The sequence below is a fragment of the Amborella trichopoda genome, chromosome 1 (genome assembly GCF_054954075.1).
Source record: "Amborella trichopoda isolate Santa Cruz 75 chromosome 1, AtrichopodaSantaCruz75HAP2 v2.0, whole genome shotgun sequence".
NCBI classification, from domain to species: Eukaryota; Viridiplantae; Streptophyta; class Magnoliopsida; order Amborellales; family Amborellaceae; genus Amborella; species Amborella trichopoda.
This window is the reverse complement of record NC_142336.1, coordinates 50,658,167-50,684,677: the sequence shown is the minus strand read 5'-3', so window position 1 is coordinate 50,684,677 and position 26,511 is coordinate 50,658,167. Positions and strand designations below refer to the sequence as shown.

Sequence of the window (26,511 nt, the reverse complement as noted above, 5' to 3'; positions counted from 1 at the left end):
GACATCAAGATGCATGGAAATGAGAAAAAAATGGATTTCAAGTTTGAAAAATAGTATATTTTGTAACGCATTTTTTGACCGTCAATTTTCAAGATTATCAAGTTTTTATAGATATATCGATCTACACTATTTTTGAAGCTTTAAACTTTATAAATAAAGATGAAAATATATTTTAAGGCTATCACAAAGATTTCCAGTATTGAAACTGCATTTCTCGACACTATTTAAAGGTAAGCTCTTATTTGATTGTTTAGAGCTTATGCTCTGTACAAACCGCACCCTATTTCAATTGAATTATCGAATATGTGCGAGATTCTAGTTTATGTTGAGTGCCACAAAGTCGATCATAATAAAAATTGCAGGAAATCTTAATAGTCATATCCATATTATTGATTAAATACAATGTGTAAGTATTAATTAAAGGAAGCATCGAAGTTCTATATTGAATATTTACTTTCAAAAGTGAGATTTTTTTAAGAAAAAAAATACAAAACCCATCAAACAAAATTTGAATTTATTTGAAATATGGGAAAAAGCAAAAAATGATCTAAATAATTCAACATATTTACAAGAACCCCAACAAAATAAAGACAATATTTACATAAATAAAATTCCTTCAAAATATAGAGCATATCTTAAAGTAAGTAAAGAAATGTACATGACAAAAATGATTTTATATAAATCAATAAAAAATCAGAAATTTTTATCTAAATCAATCATACCACAAATTTGTGCAAAAACCCTGACAAAATTGATCATGAAAATTAGTTATTTACAATAAAATATAAAATTATTAAATAATTTTAGGCAATTTTCATGAAAATGGGGAACTAACAAAAAACATAAATTTCATTAGAAATTGGATAAAAAATTAAAAACAATGTTATTTAATCCCAACGCGGTCAAGAAGAAAAATAAATAAAAAAACCTAAATTTTAAGTATGATATTTTAACAATGGTTTATTTTATCAACATTTTTAGTCATTTTTTAGAAAAATATATAATTGATAAAGACAGATTTCTAATGAAATTAGGGAAATGATCAACACAAAAATTTATCTAATCCCTTATTATTGTCACAACTTTGAACAAAACAATCCTTTAGATTTCAGTTTTATAAAATACTACATAAATAAAGTAGAGGAAATAAATTTGGGAAATGAAACTGCACCCCATCAACCATTTCCAAAATCCAGTTTTCCATAAGGGGCATGGAACTAGCGATATCCACTTTTTGTGGAAGTCAGAAGATCCAAATGGCTCCCACTGTATCACTGCCTGTTATAAAAAATTGGAACTACTACAAAAAATATGGAATTCCTTAGTTTTCAGAGCCAAAAGTTCCAAAAATCAACATGACATTAAATGTCTCTCTCATTTTCAAAAGATATTCAGTATTAGGAATTCAAAGTGAGTAACCCAGTAAAATATATTTGTTTTTTCTAAAAACAAAGTGTTATTATAAATAGCAAGAGAAAGATTTAAGTGCTATCATAAAGAGCAAGAGAAAATTTTAGTGACTGGAAGGGAAAAAGAAAGAATATTTATGTGGTTCAGTCCGAACTCTTACATCTACAGATCCAAAGCCCCAACAGGCTATATCTTCATTATATTGGATGAATATTTACATCAATAAGTTCCTCTTTATATAGAGGACAATCACAGATAATTATAGTATGATAACTTGATAACCATATAACTTAGTCTCTGTCTTCTAGAGACTTAACTTTATACATTGACATCTATAGTGATGTATATCAATATGAACCCAATATATCTATATCCCAACAGTGACAACTAAAGATATAAGCAATTAGGAATTCAAGGCCAACTTCAAATATTTGGATTTGATTAAGCATTTTGTTGCCATCTTCATGCATACAAAAATTAGATGGATGATTTATATTCATTCTCTTTTTTAATTTTTATTGTTGTGTACAACATTGTGTTTTGGGTGGACAACTATTTTCCATTTTTGAGTGTTTGTGTGGTAGCTAAGTGCAATCCTATTGAGGGTATTTTTATCTTTTGTTTTGAACAATAATCATACCTTAGTTTGCTGCTCTTGTTGTAGTATTGTATTCTCTCAAAAGATCTATCATATGTTTTGTGGTGTTAATCGTTACAACAAAATAAGCATTGTTGTAGTAATTATTAAAAATTTGTTCAACAATACCTCAATGATACTAAGTAATGACATAAAGTTATTGTTCAATAGTTTTAGTGTACCCATACACTAGTCACAACATAATCTTATATTTAGTGATATTTGCATAACTATTTTTTTCACTCATTTTTTTTTTTTAGCGGAACCCGAAATATTGACCATTCTCTACCTTACCTAATTTATGGCTATCTATATATTTTTGACATAATTTTTGCTTCTGAGGTATTAGACCAAAATCGATTTATTACCGACATTATTTATTTGCCGCTGGCTAACTATTGATGGAACGCCCAAAACTTCACTACAAAGTATTTTATAAAAAATATTAAAAAGCAAAGGGTGACACAGTGAGAGCAATCCTAGTCGTTCATTTAGATTAAACGGCTGAGATTCCCATTAATTTAAACTCCTATAAACGAGTCTCTCTTTGCAGGTTTAGTTGTTAGACTATTCTTCGGTTGAAACTACAAAACGATAAATACGAGATTCAAAAGAACAACCAGAAGAGAGGGAAATCCTAAATTTCCCTATTATTTTCATTCGAACTGAGAGACAAGAGGTAAAACCAGATAAACCATTAAAACTAAAGAGAGGGAAACCCTAGAATTATCATTTATCTCGTTCTTCAATTAGTTGCAGAGAGACATGGCTGGAAGATATGCGCATGGGTCGTCTGACTCAATTGAAATGCAAGTGATAACCACACCATCGACAGATCTTGCCCTAACCAACTTAGCCTACTGTTCGCATTGGGATCTCAGGCGTTTTGATCTCAATCGTTCAGGCTACGCCCTTGTCTCGTTTAGAGATTCAATAGTTCTCACTGTAACATATCCTTTTCTAATTTTATTTTGTTTATTACATTTGTTTTGGTTTTCCCTATGCCATTATTGATTGATTATGCATATTTTAGCTCAATTTCTTCATTGATTTAATTGCTCATTTATGGCATTTCTCTCTGATTTTTTTTTTTTTTTAAATTTTTTGCGTAATTATTTTGTTATTGATAGTTACCTTTGCTAGGATTGTTGTTTATTCTCCCGCTTTGTGTCGGAAATTGAGGCAATTGTGGCGATCGGTCCTTTTTTTTTTTCTTTCTTCTAGTTGTTGTAAATTTGCAATTTTTCTGCTAATCCGATGCTTATACTGACCGTTGATTTTGTGAATTGTGTTTGTTTTCTGCAGGTTCTTAGCTTCATTTAAATTAAGTATTCTAACTTTTCTAGCATTTGTTTTGCTGTATCTATTGTTCGCTTTTACGCAGTATTGCAGTTAGGGAAACTAGTTGCTCACAAAGATTAAGAGTGGCTAGTGTTTCGGCTTTTATTTCTTAATTCATCTCTTGGTTTGTTTATGAATCAGTTAATTATCAAAATAAAATAACCTCTTGAACTGATATTAGGATCTGTTAGGTTGCCATTCTGTGTGCGGTTGATTTATTGAACGTCGTGTTTAATAATTTGGATGGCATTCTATTTGTCTTTTAGCAAATAATTTAGTGGTTGTCTTATTATCTCTTTATTTGCTTTCGAGGTTTAGTTTAAAAGCAACATTGCTTTTTTCTTCTCTCCATATTTATCCTTATGCATTTGCTTGATTTTCGGCTTTTGTGTATTCTTTAGTGATTCTGAATAATTTTTTACTCTTCAAATAATTTTTTACTCTTCAAAGAAAAATGCACATTGTAACTACATGTTGTTTCGCTCACCGATATATTGTTCAATTGTTCAACATGCCCTTGTAGACCATTAATGATATATTAAGCATTCTACAAGAAAAACACATATGCAATAAAATTTCCTTGACGAAGTTATACTGTTCATGAAAGGGTGAATGATGGATGCATAGCTTTAAATGTTATCCAACGAAAGAATGTAAAAGTTTCTGTTGACGACCCAATCCATGTTACTAGGTAATAATAGCTAGTCTGTTTCTTGAACCATTTAATATTGTTGTTTGTGACCTTATCTTATCGTCCATGTCGACTAAATCTAATGGTTGTTATGAATGGATAAATGTCCATAGATTTGTGCCACCAGAGGATTTTAATCTGGCATTGTTGACGGTGGACTTGGACTTTGTAAAGGCCAAGGGTAAAAGTGAAGAGGTAATTTCAATTCTTTTCATGTAAGATTGTGTCCATTGTTGGACTAACACAATATTTTTCACCATCTTTGTTCTTCTTGTTTCACTTTCTGTCTCTACCATTGTGCTTATTGTAAAAATTGATACCCAAATTCTGCCTAGTTTATTTGGGATTTTTTCTTCCAAAAGATGTGGAATGGCTGATAATTGTTCCCTTTCGTGCAGATAGATGCTGTACAACTCTCTCAACAACTCCGTAAAAGATGTCTATATCAGGTCAATATTCTGTTTTCTCAAGGGTAATTACTTCTCAAGTTCAGTGTGTTGTATGTTGATGTTTTTCTCCCCCAGTAAATAGTCGATATGTACAAATTATCACATTAAATTATCCTTTAGGCCCAGGGAAATTTATCTAAATACACCTAGAGGATGAACTATTTCACATTTTATTCACTTCTTTTGATCTAATTTCGAAAAGCCCATCAAAGTTCACTTGATTATAGTTGGAACAGTTGGAAGTGGGTAAAATGTTAAATAATTTATACGTTAGATGTATTTTGGTAAATTTCCCTATCTTTAATTGTTTATGGAAGCTCATTGTGTTAATCTTCTATCATACAATGTAAGTGGTTTCGCTGATTTCTTTTGTTCATTTTGTCTTAAGGGGAATTTCTTGCTATTATTTTAAGTGGCATTACTTTGTGAAGTGTAGTATCTTTTTAATTATGCACTTAAAGACCATTATGAACATATGTTGTTTGGTACCTTACCCCTATGAGCCCCCCTCCATTTACATCATTCTTTATTAGGCCATTTTTTTGGTTTTTCAATCATGCCATCTGCTTGATTCAATAATGCTTGTGTAATAAGGGTCCTTATGAGGGAAATCTGTCAATGTGTTCAACTTGGAGCATTGGAACTGGTAGATAGGGCTATTAGTTTGGTGCTCAGCCAATAGGGCAAGGGGAAGAGGTAGGCCTGGATTCATTGACATTGGAAAGGATTCCAAATTGTACATGTGGGGATCATGGATCTGACTGGGGATCATGGATCTGACTACTGATTGACGAGAATCAAGAAAAAACTTGTGTACCACTAGAAGATATGACAAATAAAAATAACCATGAATATACTCGTTCCAAGACTAGACCAGGAAAGATACATAGAATTGGGATGAGGCTGTACGAGGCAATTCCTCAAATTGGTGAGGTATAAGTAATTACATTTTCTACCACTGTCAGAAGATAATATGAATTGTTTTGTTCAACTATATAGTTAGGTTCTTAGGGTCTGTTTGGATACCTGGAGATGCCTATTCTGGGGAGAAGCCTCTCCTGGAACTAGCATATCCAGTAATTGTGTTCTCTTGGGATATGGGTGTCTGCTGTTTGGATAACATTTGGTAAGTGACATTGGAAGATGCCTTTCCCTTTTTTGGATTTCCTAGAAGATGTGTCTCTGAAAAATTCATTACATCCCCCTTTTTTTTTTGGGTTAAGTTTTTGACATTCTCAATATTGTGTAATTCTCATTATTGTTGGTGGAATTTTTCCATTCCTTCGACAACATTTTAAAATGGGCAATGATTGAGAAGCCTATTGCACTTGATAAAGTACTTGTCATGCCGAGAGAGTTTAGAGGGGATTTGAGAGAGAGGTACTTTGTAATGGAGAGAGAGAGAGAGAGAGAGAGTACCTGGGCTGGTAGTATCGAGCTTGAGGGTTGGGAGAGGTGACGGCACTCCTGGCAGTGTCTGTGTTAACCTAGGAGTAGCAGGTGTGAGTTAGGGCTTCAATTCCTTTCTTTTAAGCGGACACAAACCCATCTTCGGTTGGGATGGAAACAATAAAATGGAATCCGTAAGAATAGCTGTTTTCAGAAGATCACAATTCCACCTATTTTGGTGGAATTGTGGTCTCCTTATTTTGGCCCTCAAAATATCGAGATGGCTTTATGATCACAATTTTTTCTTCCCTTAATCCAAACTGAGGAGATTGATGGTCTCCATGGGATTTCGTCTCCTAAAGAGCTGTTTCTGGGCATTCAAATTGGCCCTTGTACGAAGAAGATCTGGAATAGGATCAGCTCTGCTTCAGTCAGCAATCATGCATGTATATGTATATATAGCAATGTTTTGTATGCATGTATTTGCACTTGTTTTGCATATATGGACATAGATATGCATCCATAACAGCATGAGTATGTATACAGTGGTAAACAGACAATTGTGTGCTCTCATAGGTATATATATATCAAACACAAACACAAAATTCAGACACACATCTATTTGATCCTAATATTAGTGATCGGCCATTGTGTTGAAACCTGCATGGAGAAATTCTGGTGTAATATTCTATCTTATAGAATATGATTGTTAAGATGAATTTCTTCAGAAAATTTTATTACTAAATGCTTCTGAAGGAGCTTAAGTTCTTAAAACAGAAATGGAAGAATTTATTTAGATTTAACATTTTGATCTTTACAACAAAAAAGAAGAAGCAAGTGTATCTAAATGAAACTTTTTACTTCTTTGATACTTAGGCGATACCAATCTTTTTCCTTTCCATTCAGTACATGAGTTCGAGTGTTAGTTTTGGTAATACTTATGAATGTTTCTGTGACTAGCTGGAATGGATCATGGTGCACATGTACTACTTTGTAAATTGTAAGTATATGTGTACATGATGGTATCTCTTTCGTTCCATATCCTTGGAGCTCGAGTATGGCACATTGTGGTTGCATGCGTAATATCTTCGTAAGAGCATGTGTACATAATGGTATCGTTTTGCTTTCATATCCTGGGAGCTAGAGTATGCTGTGGTTGTGGTATATAAAATTATTAGAAACCATCTTACACATGTACAGTGTCCTTATTTTGGTAAATAAATGAAAACTAAATGGACTTGTTTATTATGCACAGGTTATGACCGTGGGGCAGAGGGTACTCTTTGAATACCATGGGACAAATTATATTTTCACGGTTAATCAAGCTGTTATTGAGGGTCAGGAAGAGTCAGAAACATTTGAAAGAGGAATGATTTCTCCTGAGACGTATATTGTGTTTGAATGTTCTCCAAATACAGGGATAAAGGTGCTTGAAGTATTATCTTCATGTGATGCTTATAGTAATTGTCTCTGGATTTGAGCTTCTTTACTGATGTTATTTTCAGCAAATCAACATGCAATGTCGTGCATTATAGTTTTCCATATTGAAATATCAAAGTTATGGTCTTTGCAGATAGTCAATCAACGGGAAGCTGCTAACAGTAAAATTTTTAAGCAAAAAGATTTCAACCTTCTGTCGCTTGGCATTGGCGGTCTAAGTGCAGAATTCACAGACATATTTCGTAGAGCATTTGCCTCTCGAGTTTTTCCAGCACATGTGACGAACAAGTAATAAGCAGTATTGTTGATCTGCATCTTGCTGTCTGTTGAAAAGCCATGATTTTTTGTCGTACTTATCAGTAAAATTTTGAAAATGTGTTGCTTGTTTGTTACAGATTGGGTATCAAGCATGTCAAGGGAATGCTGCTCTATGGGCCTCCTGGTACTGGCAAGACGCTTATGGCTCGGCAGATTGGAAAAATGTTGAATGGTCGGGAACCAAAGGTATTCCAACATGACTTAATGATGTGAACGTATTGGGGGAAAGATTGGGAACATTCTATTAATCACAGAAAACTATCAATATAACAAATAGGAATTTGATTAGGCTTCTAATGACATGTATGGTTCCATATGTGACAAATTATGTGAATTGAAACCTTGTAGATGCAATATTAGTCATCCTGCCGATCATGTGGCTTTGGCTGGTTCTTGTCAAGACTCAAGAGTTGGTTAATGTTGTCAAATCTTCTCATGGTAAATCATTTGTGATCATCAATAAATCACCTCCAACAGGGTATAAAGTTTATTTTCAATTCATTAAAATGTTTGAATGTAATTGGAAGCATGGCTATCAGTTCATTCAGCAAAAAAGGATAAAAAATGGCTGTAGGGAATCTCATGACCCAGAGATAGATTCATGTTGTCCTAATTGTATCACAAAGTTTCTCAATTTGGTTGTAGCACACACCATGCAGTGGCGTGCTTGCATAACATTCTGCAAGTCATTGATGGTATTTATAAGTTCCATATGGCTACATGTCATTGGTTTATGTACATATTCTTTTACATAAACTATATACATAGAGCTGAGTGATAAAGCTGGAATATTAGAAGAAGTGTTACCATATTACAATGTGGAAATTCTCTGTATGCAAATATGTAACTGTAATCTTTACTTAACAGTGGCAATGAGCCATTCATGAGTCATATTTCATTGATTTACATGCACAACAAAACTGAGGATAGCTTTTATCATGCTTGTGATTCTCATTTTGACTATGGCATTTTTGGATACCTTACAATCACTTTTTGAAATTTGCTACTTCCAGCCTTCCTGGGTTCTCGCTTTATGGACTTTGTGAATGCAATATTACAGATTTGAAAATGCACGAAACCAATATTGACCTATTTCTGCATAACCATTGTTGGATACTTGGATTGGCTATTTCTTCCCGAAACATTAGATTTTGAAGAGGAGAGTGTTCTCTATCATAATGGAATGTGTATTAGCTCATACAAATTTCTGCCTTGTGAAATGTTGGGAACAATTTAGATGGGTGCTGTTTGGGACTGGCACAATGGATTACATGGATTTTAATCGGTCTTTGTAAATCATGTAAATCATGCTGGCTAGCTTATAAATTGAGATGAAAACTGGAATATTGTTTCTGTGCATAGACACTGAGATGACATTCCAGCTGTAAGAATATTCATGGAGGTTGCCAAAGAAGCAGCAGCAATGGCAGACGACTAGAAGTTTTTTGGGCTTTTTAGCTTTTGCTCTCTATTTTTTGGACCCAATTGGTGGATAGACCTGTTTTTCTAGGTTGCTGTGTCTCACTGTAACCTCTTAAAAGAGGATTTTGATTCCACTTTTGGCCCTCTCATCCCATGAACCTTCAACCTTTACTGTGGATTGCCAATGTCTCTTGTACTTATTCACTCTCTTATTAAAGGATAACACTTTAAAAAAAAAAAAAAAAAAAAAATTCATGGAGGTTCATGCATAACTCCTTGATACTTCCAACGATTTCTAACTTCAATAGGAAAAATCTGATCTACTCATGATTCTCATGTGATAAAATGCATACATGCCATGTATATTTGTCAAGGTCTAGCATTTACTTTCTTGTTGTGCCTTGTACTGAAAATTTTCCTGGTAATCTCAGATCGTTAATGGACCTGAAGTTCTGAGCAAATTTGTTGGGGAAACTGAAAAAAATGTTCGGGATTTGTTTGCTGATGCAGAGAATGATCAGAGGACCCGTGGTGAGTATATATATAACCCTAATGTTACAAGTTTAACATGTTTGAGTAATTGGCATATATCCTGTTGTTAAAGCTGATTATTTTCTGTAGGTGATCAAAGTGATTTGCATGTCATCATTTTTGATGAGATCGATGCCATTTGTAAGGTAGGGTGCTTCCCATTCAGTATCTATGTTTTTCTGTCTACTGTGCATATCTGTGTTTTCTGCACCTGTAATTGATGTATACATTTCTTACTGAGGAATGTTTGATTTTCAAAATAAAATAATGCTTTCAAAATAAAGTGAAGCTCAATAACCCCTTTTTTTTTTTAATTGGGATCTGCATTCTTTCTCTTTTTTTTTTTTTTGCTGGCAGTATAAGACATAGCCAATGGCTTCAGTACTATAATATGCTACTATGTAATAGAGCTTTATTGATATGGGAGTGCTGTTTTGGTCTTCATTGCCGGCCATAGATATGCATTCTTTATGGCTATAATTTTCTCCATATTTTATCATTTTGCATCTTGATTTGTTATTTGTCTTTCATAGTTTCAAACAATGGTAATTTACAATTGAGTGATTTGCAGTCAAGAGGATCAACAAGAGATGGGACTGGAGTACATGATAGCATTGTGAATCAACTTCTTACAAAGGTGAGCTAGGAATTCTTTTTATGCTGAGTCTTTCATGTTACTAATGTCTAAGTTTCTTAGCTATTGACCCATTTACATTTGTCAATCGTTGTAAATTGAAATTTTATTCTGATGTTTCTGACCCAACTAACAAGTGAATTTGAAATTTAGATAGATGGTGTTGAGTCTTTAAACAATGTTTTGCTGATTGGAATGACCAACCGGAAGGATTTACTTGATGAAGCTCTATTGAGGTTAGCTCGAGACACTTTGAGCATCTCACTGAGTCATGAATTTTCTTATTTGAGTTTAAACATACGGTATTGGTATCCAGTTATAAGACAAAAATAATGGAATTTTTTTCTGAAAATTGATTTAATTGTTGCAGTTCTTGGATTAGATTTTTATTTTTTATTTTTTGCTGTTTTAAGTTTTTTAACCTTGCAAGCTAGCAGATTATGCATGGGGTTGCTACCATGATTTCTTTCTATTCAGGGAAATCCCATCTCTTTACTGATCATTGTGGATGATAATTTGAATCACGAACATTTTTTCCCCTTTGCAGGCCCGGACGTTTGGAAGTTCAAGTTGAGATCAGTCTCCCTGATGAAAATGGTCGTTTGCAAATCCTTCAAATACACACAAACAAAATGAAAGAAAATTCTTTTCTGGCTCCAGATGTGAGCCTTCAGGAGCTTGGTATGTGATATAGTGAGAGTAGATGCTGCATATTGGATTTTCACTTTGTGGTGGGATTTAATTCAAACAAAAGAGTAGTCTGGGATAGGAATACACATTCTTTATTTTGGACAAGGGATCGATGGCGTGCTTAGTTGTTTCCTGATATTGGAAATGATGTGTGGTTATTCCGTAAGACAACCTGACTCATGTTCCTATTCTTTGTTTTGAATTGATAATTAATAAAAATTTCAAAACTATGTTGAGAGGTCCAATGTATTTGTTACATTTAACAATCAGAAAAGGTCCTAATCTATTTGTTGACTGTATATTGTCCTTTTTCCAGTTATTGGGCCAAATTTTCCAGTAACCAGTTAATTCTGAGCTTGCTGGATAATTGACATTTTTTCTTATTGTATTGGAGCTCACAGGTTAAAAGAACACCACTATTAACAGCCTTTTCAGGACCAATTGTTTTTGCTCGGAGTTAACCTCTTAGTTCTCTACGGCTTGCCATATTGGCATAATCATAATATCTTAGTGAAAACCGTAATGAGAATCACTGTGAAATGGTTGTCATATTGTAGCAAAAATTATAGCTTTTTAATTCTTACTGTCTGTACTTACTCTTGATTTACTATGTTGGAGCCATTCTACTCTATAGTTTACTGATCTTGGTGCTTTTTTCATTCCTGAACTATGTTTAGTGGCAGAACTTGAAATTTTTTGTGTCCTTCCACCTCAGAATTTCTTAGTTATTGGACCTTATGTTTTCAGCCTTAAAAATTCCAAAATATTGGAGTTTTAGGAGAATTTTCTTTCTGATGCAGCTGCCCGCACAAAGAATTACAGTGGTGCTGAACTTGAAGGAGTCGTCAAAAGCGCAGTCTCATTTGCATTGAATAGGCAGATTAGTCTTGATGACCTTACTAAGCCTTTGCATGAAGAAAACATAAAGGTTACCATGGATGATTTTCTGAATGCTCTCCACGAAATTACTCCTGCCTTTGGGGCCTCTACAGACAACCTTGAGAGATGCAGGTGCATTCCGAGAATCTTAATTATTTATGTCATTTAGTTTTTCTGCCTATTTATGAACTTCAATGGACACAAGGATGCTTCTATAAGGCACTGTAGTTCTTCCTTTACGAGAAGATTGTGGAGATAGCTTGGAATTTGTGTGGTGCTTTTAGCAAACATAATTGGAACTGTTCTGTCAGTGTGTATCTATTTGCTTGCACAATTGATGTAACCTGCTTTCTGTTTTCGTTTCCAACCTTAGAATGAAAGGATGCATAAAAACCAGGACAAATTATCTTATAATGAGGACCAAAATCATATGTTTTTCTGAGACAATGTGAATTATGGTTTGGGAAAAGTTTATATAGAGCTGAGGCTCTAAACAATCAAATTTGAGCCTACCTCAAACCTTTCACTAGAAGATGTTGTTTTGATGCCCAAATAACCTCAAATTGATCATCTCGACGTCCAGATGCATGGACATGAGAAAAAAATGGATTTCAAGTTTTGGAAATAGTGTATTTTGTAATGCATTTTTGGACCGTCAATTTGCAAGCTTTTCACGTTTTCATAGATATGTCGATCTACATTATTTTTTAAGCTTTAAAATTTATAAATAAAGATGAAAATATATTTGAAGGCTATCACAAAGATTTCCAGTATTGAAACCGCATTTCTGGACACTATTTGAAGGTAGGCTGTAATTTGATTGTTTAGAGCCTAGGCTCTATACAAACGGCACCCTTATGTTTTTGTATGAGACAATGTGAATTATGTCTATCTGACCTCCAGTGATAACCCGCTGAGCTCACTGAATTACTTGTGCACATACATGAATATGAATAATTTGGTACACTGATATGCAAAATTAGAATGTTTTTTTTTCATGTGAACTTCGCAATTCTGATGATTTAAATTTGTTTGTCTGTTCAGACTTAATGGCATGGCGGACTGTGGAGGGAGACATAAGCACATCTACAAAAGGGCAATGTTGCTTGTTGAGCAAGTGAAAGTGAGCAAAGGAAGTCCCCTTGTTACTTGCCTTCTAGAAGGGCCAGGTGGCAGGTGGGTCCCTGGTTTGGGGTTCATTTTTCCTTTCTCCTTTATCTTTATGATAATACATTGTGCTAATTCTCGTTAGATTCTAATTCCAATTTTCTGAAATTTGTGACAGTGGTAAGACTGCCATGGCTGCCACAATTGGTCTTGACAGCGATTTTGCTTATGTTAAAATTGTAAGAGCCCTTAGCTCATGCATATACAAATTCCCCGTACAATTATCCTAACTTATTATCCTAACTTCGTGTGGTTATTATTATGTTTTGTTCACCCCAACCAAAAAAAAAGAAGAAAGTCTAATATTGTTACGGACAAATACAGATATCTGCAGAGACAATGATTGGTTTAAGTGAGGCCAGCAAATGTGCTCAAATTGTCAAGGTTTGTAAGCTAAATTGAAGATTCAATATTTGGAAGACTGGAGGAAATTAAAGTATTTTTTCCTGTAACCACCAGGTGTTTGAGGATGCTTACAAGTCTCAATTAAGTATTATCATCCTCGATGACATTGAAAGGTGAGTCCTGCTGAAGTAATTTCCCACAAAATCCTCTTATTGAAAATTATTACAGGTTCCTGTTGGTTTCCTTTCATTATGCAAAACCAAATAAATACAGGTTTGGACTTTGTTGGCAAAATTTTCTTGGCTTTTAAAGATTTCGGAAACTGGAAGTGATTGTGAAATAATCCTAACTATTTCTGAGTTAAGAGTTATCTGCGAAATGCTCTCCATACTCCCACCACTCCACTTCTCTCTCTCTCTCTTTCAATTATTATTGTAAATATTATTATTTCCTTTTATTTGAATCTGATTAATGTAGTGTGGTGTGCCTGCCTCTCTCTCTCTCTCTCTCTCTGTCTCACATACACACGCACACACACTCACTCACTCACTCTCTCGCTGTTCATATTTTTTTCCTTGGAGTCTGACTAATGTGGTGTGGTTTCTCAATGAACCAATATTTTCTGTTTCAGGCTATTGGAGTATGTGCCTATTGGTCCACGATTTTCCAATTTGATTTCACAGACATTGATGGTGCTCCTCAAGAGACTTCCTCCCAAGGTTCCTCTCTACTCAGTTTCCTAAACATTGTTGTTCTTGAAAAGATGTAGCTACACAGTTTAATCTACTCTGTTCACCGTTTCTATTTTTCTTTATGACCTGTTTTACTTTGTTTCCCCAAGAGAATGGATTTCATTTTTAAAATCTAATCTATGTCTGAATGCGTTAATTTTATTATATTTCTTTCTCCTCTTTTTTGTTTTCAGTTTCGCATTTTTCACTTTCCTGTTTTCCTTTTCTATTCCAATTTTCTGCTTTCTTTAGAAATTTTGTATTCTTTTAAAGATTTCCTTCTTGTGTTTTCAACATCCATGTAACAAACATGCCTGATACTAGGTGACACATGCTCTGAAGGATACATTAGATCCACCCTTGCTAGAGCATGGTTTTATCTATTGATGCACTGGATTTTATTTTCCACCAGGGTAAAAATGTTCTGGTGATCGGCACAACCAGTGAGGTGGGCTTTTTGGAGAGTCTTGGTATCTGTGATGCATTCTCTGTCACTTATCATGTCCCGACCTTGCACACTGAAGATGCTAAGAAGGTAAAAGAGGATCATACTCGGGTTTCATTAAAGCTTTCACTGACATTAGAAAGTAGAAGATTTTGAAGTTACTGTCATTTAACATGAATAAAATAAACAAGATAGGACTTTACTCGTTTGTGTTTTGTTCGGATTAACCTAACAGTAGTTTTGATTGTTTGTTTTTGTTTTCATATTGATATTTTTATTTATGATTTGTGGCTGCAGGTTTTGGCTGCGCTTAATGTGTTCTCTGAAGATGATATAGATGCAGCAGCAGAAGCATTAAACAACGTATGTTTGTTTGATCTATGGAACTTGACTAGAATGCCCCTAAGCACTGTTAAAAATTGCCATTTCATTCAGATTTTTCGTTTTCAAAAAATGACGACCAACCTTCCCTGGAGCCAAAAATTTGTAAAACCAACACCACCATCATGTCTTAAGGCATTTTAGTCGTCTTTTATGCACCTTTTGTGATATGCATATATTCTGCAATGTTTAGTATTGTAAGATGAAATTGCTATATTTTTTTTCTGTTTCTTGTTTGCAGATGCCAATCAAGAAGCTCTATATGCTGGTGGAGATGGCAGCCCAAGGTGAAAAAGGTGGCAACTCTGAAGCTATTTATTCTGGTAGAGAGAAGATCAACATCAACCATTTCTTCGACTGCCTCGGTGACATTGTCTCTGTATATAGGTGAATCTCTTGCACATTTTTAAGACTAATTTTCTGTGGGGGTGTGTGCTGATTTCATTGTGGCGTTTTATTCTTCACATCTTTTAGATTTTGATTCTTGGTGACATCTTTATTGATGCTTGGTTGTATCATAAAAGTTGAGCTTCATTGTGAGTTGTTTTACTGTATATTGAGGCATTTTTAGCATTCCATTGTTAAATTCAAGATTTTTTATCTCTTGCTTTTATTGCATCATTTTACCTAGATTTGATAGTGTGACAAATCTCTCTCTCTCTCTCTCTCTCTCTCTCTCTCTCTCTCTCGGGAGTATATGAGTGACTCAAGTACTAGAAAATCATTCAAAACAAGAGTGTAGCGTCCATGCCGCTGCTTTATGACATTTGGGGGAGCTGCACTTCAAAACCGTGCTGGAAAAATGTAGTTTTGGCATTGGAAAGCCTTGTGATGATTTGGAAATTAAATTCACCAATGGAATTCGAAGCTAAAAAAAAGAGAGTTGTAAATCTGAACTGTGAACACTTGAAATGGACCTTCCAGAAAATATGTTGTAAGATAATAATTTTTTGGACTTGAAACCATCTCTCTGTTGGTGTGTGTATATCGGAGTGATTTTACGCAATGGTTTTATAGTACTATAATTAAATATTATTAAAAAATCATATTTTGGAGTCGTTGAGTCATTTGTTTGACTCTATTTTTAAAATTCATATTTTCATTTTAATGAACAATCACAAAAAAGCAAATTTTAAAAACACATTAGAAAGTGTTTTTTTAACCTAGATGTTTATTATTTCGTTTTTAAAATTTTTTGGGTGGTTTAATTGACATTAAATGAACATTGTTAAAAAAAGAAAAAAAAGATGATTTTGAGTTCGTAAAGGCCAAGGTTTTGAAACTCATCAAATGGGTGGTCTAGATTCATTGTTGGAGAGGAATCTATTTAAGGTGTAATTTGAATTTTATTTTTTGGGATTGATAGTTGGGATGGATAGAGAGGACGTGCAATTTTTGTTGTCATATAAATGCAACAAAATGGTTTTTTGGAATTGTGGTTTCATTATATAAATGCAACAAACATGGTTTTTTGGAATTGTGGTTTCATTATATTATCATGACATGATGAACATGAGGTAACCTTATCATTTATTCTTGTGTTCGGGGCCTTTTGGGCATATCAAATTACAAAAATGTACCTTTTTTTTCTAGATTCTGAGTTACAAAATGGCAATTTATAGTATTCTTTAAAGTTTTTTTTGAAGAGGTACTCGAGTTAAATGAAAAAAAAAGAAGCAAACAATACAATGTTTATTAGAATGTTGTTAATTATGATGTTTTGACTCTTGATCACTTAAATGATATTTGCCTTCTCTAAAGCCTAAGGGACCAACAAAATAAAATAAAATAATACTTATATGGTTCCTTTGGACCTGTTAAAATGAGAAATTTTTTGGGGTGAACCCCATAAGACACTCAGTTTTTGTTTTTGAAATGCAAGTAACGAGGCCCACGCTAATCTGACGGAATTATGTGAATTTCGTCTAAAATTTGTGGGAAATCTCGCCGGAACCCCTTGCACTTTATTTACAGATAGAAGGGAAGGACCCAAGAATAAATTTGAGAAAATAAAACTTGGGATTGTATACATTTATCTCTAGTATAGGGAGTGTCCGAGCTGAAATCTGACAGCTTGGGTGTGTTCGAAAAACTGTTTTTGAATTTTAAGCTTGGTCAATGAAAAAAATGCAGCCATCCAATTTCACATCTAAAGATTAGTTGTGACCAATGGTTTAAAAACCGGATCGGTGACCCGGATCGGGCTTTTCAAAAACCGATCCGGATCGGCGAATCGGCGATCCGGATCGGAATCGGGTGAATCGGTCAGAATAAAGCTTCAAAAAATTCCGAAAAATTTATTAAAATTCATTATAAATATTGGTTTTTAGGAATTCAATAAAAAATGAGGGTACTCCATTAAGAATTTTCATGTTTTTGAATGAATATGCGAATATTGATATGTTCTTTCCCTGCATGAACCGCCATTCAGCATTTAATTTACAGTATTTCGTGCTCATCCCTACACTGTTGCTGTTGGGACTCGATATGTGAATAATATGGCTGGGATAGGGTGGCCTCAGAATCATCATCTCTCTCGTTTTCTCTTTGAATAATATGGATTAAAAAAAAAAAAAAACAAATTTTCAAAAAAATCTATCATGGATTAAAAAAAAAATCACAAATTTTCAAAAAATTCTATCATGGATTACAAAAAAAAATTCGATCATGGATTAAACAAAAAAAATCACAAATTTTCAAAAAATTCAATCATGGATTACATAAAATTCGTTCATGGATTACAAAAAAAAACAAACAAAAAAAACAAAAAATTCAATCGTGGATTACAAAAAAAGAAAAAAATAGTTCGATCATGGATTACAAAAAATTCAATCATGGATTACAAAAAACTCTATCATGGGTTACAAAAAAAGCAAAAAACAAAAAATTCAATCATGGATTAAAAAAAAACAAACAAACATTTCAATCATGGATTACAAAAAAAAAACAAACATTTCGATCATATATTACAAAACATTCGATCATGGATTACAAAAAATTCTATCATGGGTTACAAAAAAAAAAAAAAAAACAAAAAAATCGATCATGGATTACAAGAAAAGAAAACAAACATTTCGATCATGGATTACAAAAAATTCTATTATGGGTTACAAAAAACCAAAAAATTCGATCATGGATTACAAAAAAAATCTATCATGGATTACCAAAAAAAAAAAAAAAAAAAAAAAATTCCGTACGGAATCGCCGATTCACTGTTCGGACTCGCCGATTCCGTACAGTGAATCGGCGATTCACTGTACAGAATCGTCCGGTTCTCTCTAGAACCGGACGATTTCCGATTTTCGGGCGATCCGGTTCCTTTTTCACTATTTCCGAGTCGAACCGGGCGAGTCCGGTTCGACTCGGCGTTTTTTAAAACGCTGGTTGTGACCATTTTGTACAAAAAATAAATAATCTCATCATATATTTTTCTAAACTTCTACTTTTTTTACATTTAATACTAAGGGTATTTTGCTCACTAAATTTCTTTGTGAAGTACCCTATGGGGGCAACTGAAAAAGTGTTTACACCCAATTAGTTAGATAGTAATAAATCCATAGGTCATGGTTATTAAAATGTAAATCACTCTTGAAGTTTATTATTAGTCTAGGGGAATATTTATTATGAGACTATATACTTTTGATATAAGGAGGTCACAATCATTTTTAGTCATTGGATGTAAAACCTACTAGGTTGAAATGTGTCACAACATTCGAGAATTTTTATTTGGATTTTGTATATAATTAATGATGCATCTTCAATTATCCATTTCACATCCAATGATCAATAATGATTGTGACCTTGTATAAAAAATAAATAGTCTAGGTGTATATATTTATTTAGTTAAGTATAAGTTACTTTGTGGATTTAATTTGCTATGGCATTTCTAAAGTTGTGTGCTTTCATGGAGTTTCAGCGGGAATTGTGTGTAGAATTTAAGATGTTAGGAATAAATGATTATTTTCAAATTTCAATTGCATGACTTGCAAGTTCAATACCTAAACCTAAAAGAAATTCTAAATGCAACCTAAGTGGCTCCACCGGATCAAATAATTTTTTGGGGTTAACCAAATTGGATCGATTCGTTCACCCATGGTTTTTGAGCTGGCTTGGAAACGCTCGGGGTAAGCTCGTCGGTTCTCTTATAATTAAAAAGTAGAAAAGCCCTACAAGGACCGGTTGGAACCCGGTAAAACCGGGGGTGTTTTAGACCAGGATCGGTAACCCACCGGCTCTAAGCCTGCTCTGCTCGGCGATTCTTCAGACTACTAATTTCCCTTCGTTTTACCCCATGAAACAACATTTGATGGTTTTTGTAGTTGGCGGGTTTCTTCTTCTCTCTCTAGCTGGAAAAAGTCACTCTTTCTTTCATGTATTGTTGTTCTCTGTTGTGCTGGACGCTGACACAAGGACATATGTTTTGAATCATACGTAGTATTCAGTAGCCCACAAAATTGTAGCTGGCAACGCATCAGAAAATTAACAAAATTATGGGTATCAGTGTTAGAAATATTGATTTGAGTCTTGTATGAGTAACTCGTCCCGATCGATCGAGTAGTGTTGAATGCAGTAACAGCAAAAAAAAAAAAAAAAAATCATGAAAATATAAAATATCAATAAAAATAGGAAATGTGTTTTTAAAGTAAGATTAAGCAAAACACCTCAAAATGAGGTTATAAAAAATTAGTAAAGAAATAGACTTTAGAAAATCAACTTGAAGGTATTTTTAAAATAATCTAAAAAAAGATAAAAAATATAAAAATAAGTATTTATAGCCAAAACACTTTCCAATCTTTATTGTCAACATGGTAAAAAACATAAATATCACAATAGATTCCTTATTTTTGGGATTTTTTATGATTTTTTTATTTTTTATTTAATATCCCCAAGTGAGACACCCAACTCGAGTAACTCAGACTTGTTAGGGCGCCCAGCCCGAATACTCGGCCCAATTACTCGGTACTAGGACCGAGTAGTTAAAGAAGGGTAGGTACCACCTCATACCCCTGCAATTTTCCCGGCTTACCTGATGTACTATGGCAGAAAAGTTTTCGCAAACAATAGGGGTCACAGCGGATCAACACATTTTGGATAAGAGTGAAAATGCTTAGTTTTCTCACCCTTCACTGTGTGAGAGAGAGTTCAAAACAAAAGAGAGGATACTTCAAGACAGAGAGTGGGGCATGCAGATGGTAAAGTTATTGACATTCACTCATAGCCATTGATAGTGTTATAGAATATCCTGCCCCCTCTTTTTCCTTCTTTTACAATCAAAATTCTCATCCATCCATTATCCTGCTTTACAAAAAGGAGAACCAATATAATATATTTATAAATCGATATGAATAAAAGTAATACTTTTCAAGCTAATTTATCCTTCTTCTTCGTCTTCTTTCTTTTTTTTTCTTTTCTTTCTTTCTTTTCTTTTTTTTTATTTTTATTTTTTGTTTTTTTTTATTTTTAAATTTATGCTATCATTTTTTTATGACAAAAATGGTGGTCTTATAACAATTACTTGGGCTTTTTATTTAAAAGAGGGAAATATTTCAATAAATTTATTGACAGTAATATTTGTTATAAAATGGTTATGACTTGCATCAAATCAAGGTGACCATGTTGTAACTTTGCTCCATCTGGTACTAAGGAGGATTTTTTCAAACTGAAACTCTGGGATGCACTATAAATACAAAATGAGTTTTTTCGATAAAAATAATTTGCGTTTCAGAAAACTTGGATTTGACTGTCCAAAAATTGGATGGTTTTTGTCCAATCTTAGGATGCTATTTTTTCGGGACACGTACTAAGTGCATAGTAAAATCTTTTTTTTTTTTTATTTGTTTCGATGGCAGAGGTTAAATCCCAAAATTCTGGGTCTTAAAAATACACCTAGATAGGGTTTTACTATAATCTATAGAAAAATAGTTTTCTATATTTACAATCAAGCCATACTTTTCGTTCTATTTCATTTTATATTGAAATATTTATAGAAAACCCGATTCTATAAATATTTTCTTGTATTTCATTGTATATAAATATTTCATTGTACATTGAAATATTTCGTTGTATTTATAGAAAACCCGATTCTATAAATATTTTCTTGTATTTCATTGTATATAAATATTTCATTGTACATTGAAATATTTCGTTGTATTTATAGAAAACCCGATTCTATTTTGATATTGAAAAATAGTTCATTGTATTTCATATTTACAATCAAGCCATACTTTTCAAGAGCATATAATGTATTTTAACTTTAGTTATTTTCTAAGTCAAATTAAGTTCAAAATTGAGGCATCCATACTTCTCTCCATTATATGTCTATAAAAACAATGTAAAAAGTAATCTAATAAAAAATAATCAAAATATATTTACAAAATTTAAGGGTGTTTTGATAATTTTATTTCCTTCAAATTATTTTTATTGTATTTTTCTATTAGTGTGTGATGGTTATCGACATGCGTCAAATTTCAGCTTCATTCGACATATAGAAAATCTTAAAATTAAAATACTTTATGTGCTCTCAAAAGTGGTGCTTGAGTGTAAAAATATGAAATACAAGGCTGTGTTTTTAAAATTTGAAAATAAATTTGAATTTGTACACATGCCAAATTATTGAAATGTTGGAATTTTGGTATTTTTTAAGACACACCTTGCAGATGTAGCAAATTAAAATAAAAATAAAATTTTGACAAACCTCAAAAAGTAAATATGGGGTGCCTAATGTAATCTTTTGACATATTTTATTGTAAAATGAGGTAGCAAATTAAAATAAAAATAAAATTTTGACAAACCTCAAAAAGTAAATATGGGGTGCCTAATGTAATCTTTTGACATATTTTATTGTAAAATTTGAAGAGAATGTTTTTAGCAAGGTAGCACTTTTATATAAGGCATCAACCTTAAAATATTTAAAGTAAGGTCACCTTTAAACCCTGTCGGAAGATGCAATTTTGGCATGGGAAATCCCTGAGGTTGTATTTCCAACTTTAATTATAAATTTTAAAGCTCCAAAAATGATACAGATCGAGCAACTATAAATCTTGAAAGTCTTGAAAATGGATTTTTTGTGTAATATACAAGATGCAAGATCTTTAAGGCTTGAAAAATGTCCCCATTTTTTTTTTTTTTTTTTTCATATCTACGTATCTCAAGGCGAGATGATCAATTGGATGGTTTCCTAATGTCAAAAGTTGTAGTAGCTTTTTGAGGTTTACTTTGCTTTATAAGGATTCACCTTATTTGAAGTTTTCCCATATTCTTTATCGGATGCGTTTTTTGCAAGGCCTAACATTTATGAGAAAAAGTAAAGCCTCATTTGGAAAAATAATTTGGAGATGAGAAACCCTTATGATGACCCCAAAATCTATTTCTACAGCCATTTATGAAATTTGTAGCTCAAAAAATAGTATTCTCACGGATATGTGAAACTTCAAAATGGATAGTTCACAAATCTTTATTTTTCTCTACATCCATAATAGTTAAGGTTAAGATGCTTGAAGGTTCTTCAATACCGGGACAGTAATTTTTGAGACTAAAATTTGCTTAATTTTCTTTGTAGGAGTTATGTCTTATTTTAATTTTTTCTTTTTTCTTTTTTTTTTCCTTCACTTTTTTTGTACTAAGTTCAAAAAAAATAGAAACACAACAATATATAAGAAAAGCTAGCAGGGGTTGCGAGAATATAACCACTCCCTTTCATCCTAGACTTCGTTGTGCTGAGGAAAGAGAAACGTTCACTTTAGAAAAAGAATACTTGGAAAACATTCTCTCACACGTACGCATGCACTATTACTTAAAACCCTTAATATGCCCTCTCACAAAAGACCTAAAAAAACACTCTCTTATTTGTTAGCTTCCGTTCTCCTCATGCTGTACGTGTTCTCTTCGTGCTTGGTTGCATTAGTCTGCTCCCATCCGGCCCCAACCCTAATAGTGCCTAGGCCGGGCTTGAGCCATTCCTATAGAGACTAGGGCTGGGTTAGGGCCAGGATTGCCTCAATCTAGGCCTAATCCATTGGCAGCCCTATCTATATAGGTCTTTAATATTTTTATTTATTTTTTTATTTCTATATATAATATCAGGTTGGGTGAACCCAGACCTAAACCATCGGGTCTATTGTTTTAGTCCATATACTAACCCAAACCCACTTGGGATGATTCGACCTGCTTCCCAGCCCTGATGACAGTTTAAGAACGCAAGTTCATATTATCAATGAGCAATGATTTCTTGCAACCGTTGTATAGTAATATGATGTAGCAACTTTAATAAACCATCTTTTGGCCATTTGTTTGATCCAAAATTTGAAATATACACTCTTTTTATTCTAATGAACAATTACAAAAAAGAAAAAATTGAAAACACAATTTAGAAAGTATTTTTTTAGCCCAATTAATATAGGCCGTTTATTTAGGTGAGATGCTTGGATCTAGGTCTTAGAAGGATTTTTTCATTTCCAATTTTTTTGGTTGGCTTTATTATCACTAGATGAACAATGTTAAAACAAAAAAAAAATGATTTTAAGTTTATAAAGGCTAAGATCTTGAAATGCACAAAAAGAATGGCCTAGATTCTTTTTTGGAAGGGATTCATTTTGACCAGGGTTTAAATTGAAATTTTTTTATTTTGGGATTGATTATTGAAATGAAGAGAGCATATGTGCAAAATTTGGGTTTGCTCTATCAATAATTGTTATGTTGTCTATTATTCGAAACACAAGAAAATAAAGTATCTACAAGTCTTCTTACATAACCTTTGTTTCAAGGGGAAAAAAATTAACGGTAACCGTATTGCTGATAGTTATTAAAAGGAAAAAAAATTTATTAAAGGGATCAACACTATTTACAAAATCATTAATAGAACAAAAGATCTCCATTAACATAAGAGAATTTACTTTTAAATTTTCATTTCACGTATATCCTCCTTCTCAAGAAATATCTTTAGAACTGCCGAAAATGCTATTGATCAAGATTTGAAACCTGGACAAGCAAGGTTTAACCCACCCCGACCATTGGGTGCTCCTGTCATTTGTTCGAGCCTCTTAGGTGGATCAAACTACAGAAACACCTTTAGACAAGGCAAATTTGGGTGTTTTTCAAAAATATTTTTTTGAGGAGGTACTCGACTGAAATAAAACTTAAAAAAAAAAAAAAAAACTTCTAGAGTTAATTAGAATGTCCGATTTTGCAAGGCAATTTTCATTTTCAAAATCATAAGAAAAACTAGGGCTCATTTGGTCATTTTCACCTTATTCTTGTTTCTTTTCTCTTTTTATAGATTGGTCATTTATGTGTGAAATACCTTTGCTTTGTTGAAATGTTCCCTCTTTTAAATATTCCCCTCATTCTTTTTGAAAGCTTTGCTCATCCATTGCTTCTCATTTTCGATGCAACTTTCAGAGAGAGAGAGAAGTGGACATGAGAGGTTAAAATAGATGGGCACTTAACCCACGGCATATAATTGAGATTCCTTTGGACCATTCCCACCCCTTGAGGCGTGTGCCACACACAAAGACACACGCACCAACCCTATAAATACCCCCATAACGCACCTCTCCATCTCTCAACTGAGATCAACTCTTTACACTCTTTCCATATCTTCAGTTTCACTACCAACACTAACACCATGTCGACCTGTGGCGACTGTGACTGCGCAGACAAGACCCAGTGCGTGTAAGTCTCTCTCTCTCTCTACCTACCAATCCCCCAAAAGAAAATATTTTGTGTTAGAAAAATCAGACGGTTTCAATTTTAGTCCGACCTTTTTTTCATTAATTTTTAACTTCATTTGGATGTGTTGTGTTTAATTATAGTTTAAATAAATGTTTTATGTTTTATTAGATTTTTTTTTAACCATTTCTTGACCGACCGCTCGAGACTTGCCTGGGTAGATTGGTTGAACCGATTGGTTTGTCGGTTAGGCCGGTTAAACTGCTTTTGACCCCATCTTCGGTTAACCGTTCCGGTTTGATTTTTCCTATGCTGATCTATGATGATTGTTGGTCTCTCCCTTGACTCGTTTTGTCTCTTTCTCCTAATATTTGGGTGATTGTTTAGCCCTCTCTCTCCCAAAACAATTTTTGGGTGCTAATGGTGATTGCTCGGTATGGTTGCAGGAAGAAGGTAAACTCATTCGGTCTCGAGCTCGTCGAGACGGAGAAAAGGTAAGCATGGATGGGGCAAGTTTATTTTCCCTACCATTTTGATGAATTTTTTATCGAATGAAAGGAGTTGGTAAGGTGCACCTCTAGATTTTATTGGAAGGTAGTAGTTTTGATATAAGAAATCTTATAATGATTTGAAAATTTATGCTCAACTCTAATTATCAAATTTAAAATTAAAAAATTGATGCACATCTAGTAGATCTCTAAACACTTCAAAATCTTGAAAATAGACGAGCTGCATAACTTGTTATAATAAGATGTACTATTTTTAGAACTTGAAATTTTTTTATTTTATTTTTATATCCATACATCTCGATTTCGAAATGATCAATGAAAGGTTTTCCAATTTCAAAACACCATTTTCTCTAGAATATTTGCGGTAAGCCTTACTTCTATAGTATCAAGATGCAACCTTGTATAAATTGTTTCTATATTTTAAACGCATCTAATACATAGGGAAGTCCAACACACATTGAACTACTTTCCTCACAAAATTATGATAAAAATATTTTTCAAAAAAAACCTTTCAGGCAAAACACAGACAAAGAAATGGTTTTCTAGTCTAACAAATTAAACTATATTCGTGACGATAAAAGAAAAAGAAAAAATTATTTTCTTGGATTTTTATTCCAATTTATTAATATTTTTTTTTAAACCATGCAGCTACTTCGACGAAGTGGTGGAGATGGCAGTTGCTGAGCATGACCCCAAGTGCAAGTGTGGTCCCGTATGCCCATGCGTAAACTGCACTTGTGGCCATTAAAACATCCCATCCATCGTTTCCTTTAAAATGTAATCAGTAATGTAATGTAATAGTTGGGTGAATAATCAAGCCTTGGTACCATGTCATGGCTTGGTGCTAAGGCTTGCATATGTAATAGCTCTTTGTATTGAACTTTTCCATGTTTCCTTCGTAGAAATATATGGTTCTATTTAAACTTTATCCTTGTCGATTGTGGCTGAAGAAAATTCGGCCTCTAGCGTTGCATGAGAGACAGAGAGAGATGATAGAAAAATTGAATCCAGGACAAAGTTATGGTCCTAGATCAGAAATGCATGGGACTATGAATTATTATTTTTAGATCAGTGAGGATTACAGGAATTATCTGTCTTGGAAAGAGTTATTTATAATGATGTTTGTGAGAATGGAGGTCATGACCTGCACTACTGCCATGAAATGCATACTCACTGTGTGTGTGAGAGAGAGAGATGAAAGAGTTATTTTATGATGGTGTTTGTGAGAATGGAGGTCGTGACCTGCACTACTGTCATCAAATGCATACTCATTGAGAGAGAGAGAGAGTGTGTGTGTGGTCTAGCATTTGAATGTATGACAAAGAGCTACAATAGGTATGTAAAATGCAAGGAGATTATCAAAATACCAATTAGAGATAAACTATTTAATATTTTATCCATTTGCAATTATTTCAACTCAAAGCCATGTTTTTTTT

General features: G+C 33.4%; 2 protein-coding genes across 3 annotated transcripts; both read left to right on the top strand.

Annotated features, from left to right (window-relative positions):
* Positions 1 to 2,596: 2,596 nt before the first annotated feature.
* Positions 2,597 to 15,530, top strand: NSF (AAA-type ATPase family protein). Of its 2 annotated transcripts, XM_020676484.2 has the most exons (22): positions 2,597 to 2,726; positions 2,801 to 2,997; positions 3,984 to 4,079; positions 4,193 to 4,274; positions 4,478 to 4,528; positions 7,173 to 7,343; positions 7,491 to 7,645; positions 7,753 to 7,861; positions 9,529 to 9,628; positions 9,719 to 9,774; positions 10,200 to 10,265; positions 10,416 to 10,498; positions 10,810 to 10,943; positions 11,753 to 11,963; positions 12,876 to 13,007; positions 13,117 to 13,177; positions 13,323 to 13,382; positions 13,458 to 13,516; positions 13,975 to 14,062; positions 14,487 to 14,609; positions 14,817 to 14,882; positions 15,142 to 15,530. In XM_020676484.2, the coding sequence occupies exons 2-22, from the start codon at positions 2,813 to 2,815 to the stop codon at positions 15,289 to 15,291; spliced, it is 2,238 nt and encodes a 745-aa protein (XP_020532143.1). In that variant the 5' UTR covers positions 2,597 to 2,726; positions 2,801 to 2,812; the 3' UTR covers positions 15,292 to 15,530. The 2 variants fall into 2 exon arrangements, with proteins under 2 accessions (XP_020532143.1, XP_011628809.1); XM_011630507.3 differs by having other exon boundaries at positions 2,597 to 2,997.
* Positions 15,531 to 24,461: 8,931 nt separating this feature from the next.
* Positions 24,462 to 26,001, top strand: MT3 (metallothionein 3). Its single transcript, XM_088870894.1, has 3 exons — positions 24,462 to 24,569; positions 25,013 to 25,060; positions 25,724 to 26,001. The coding sequence occupies exons 1-3, from the start codon at positions 24,523 to 24,525 to the stop codon at positions 25,821 to 25,823; spliced, it is 195 nt and encodes a 64-aa protein (XP_088727020.1). The 5' UTR covers positions 24,462 to 24,522; the 3' UTR covers positions 25,824 to 26,001.
* The last annotated feature ends 510 nt before the right edge of the window (positions 26,002 to 26,511 follow it).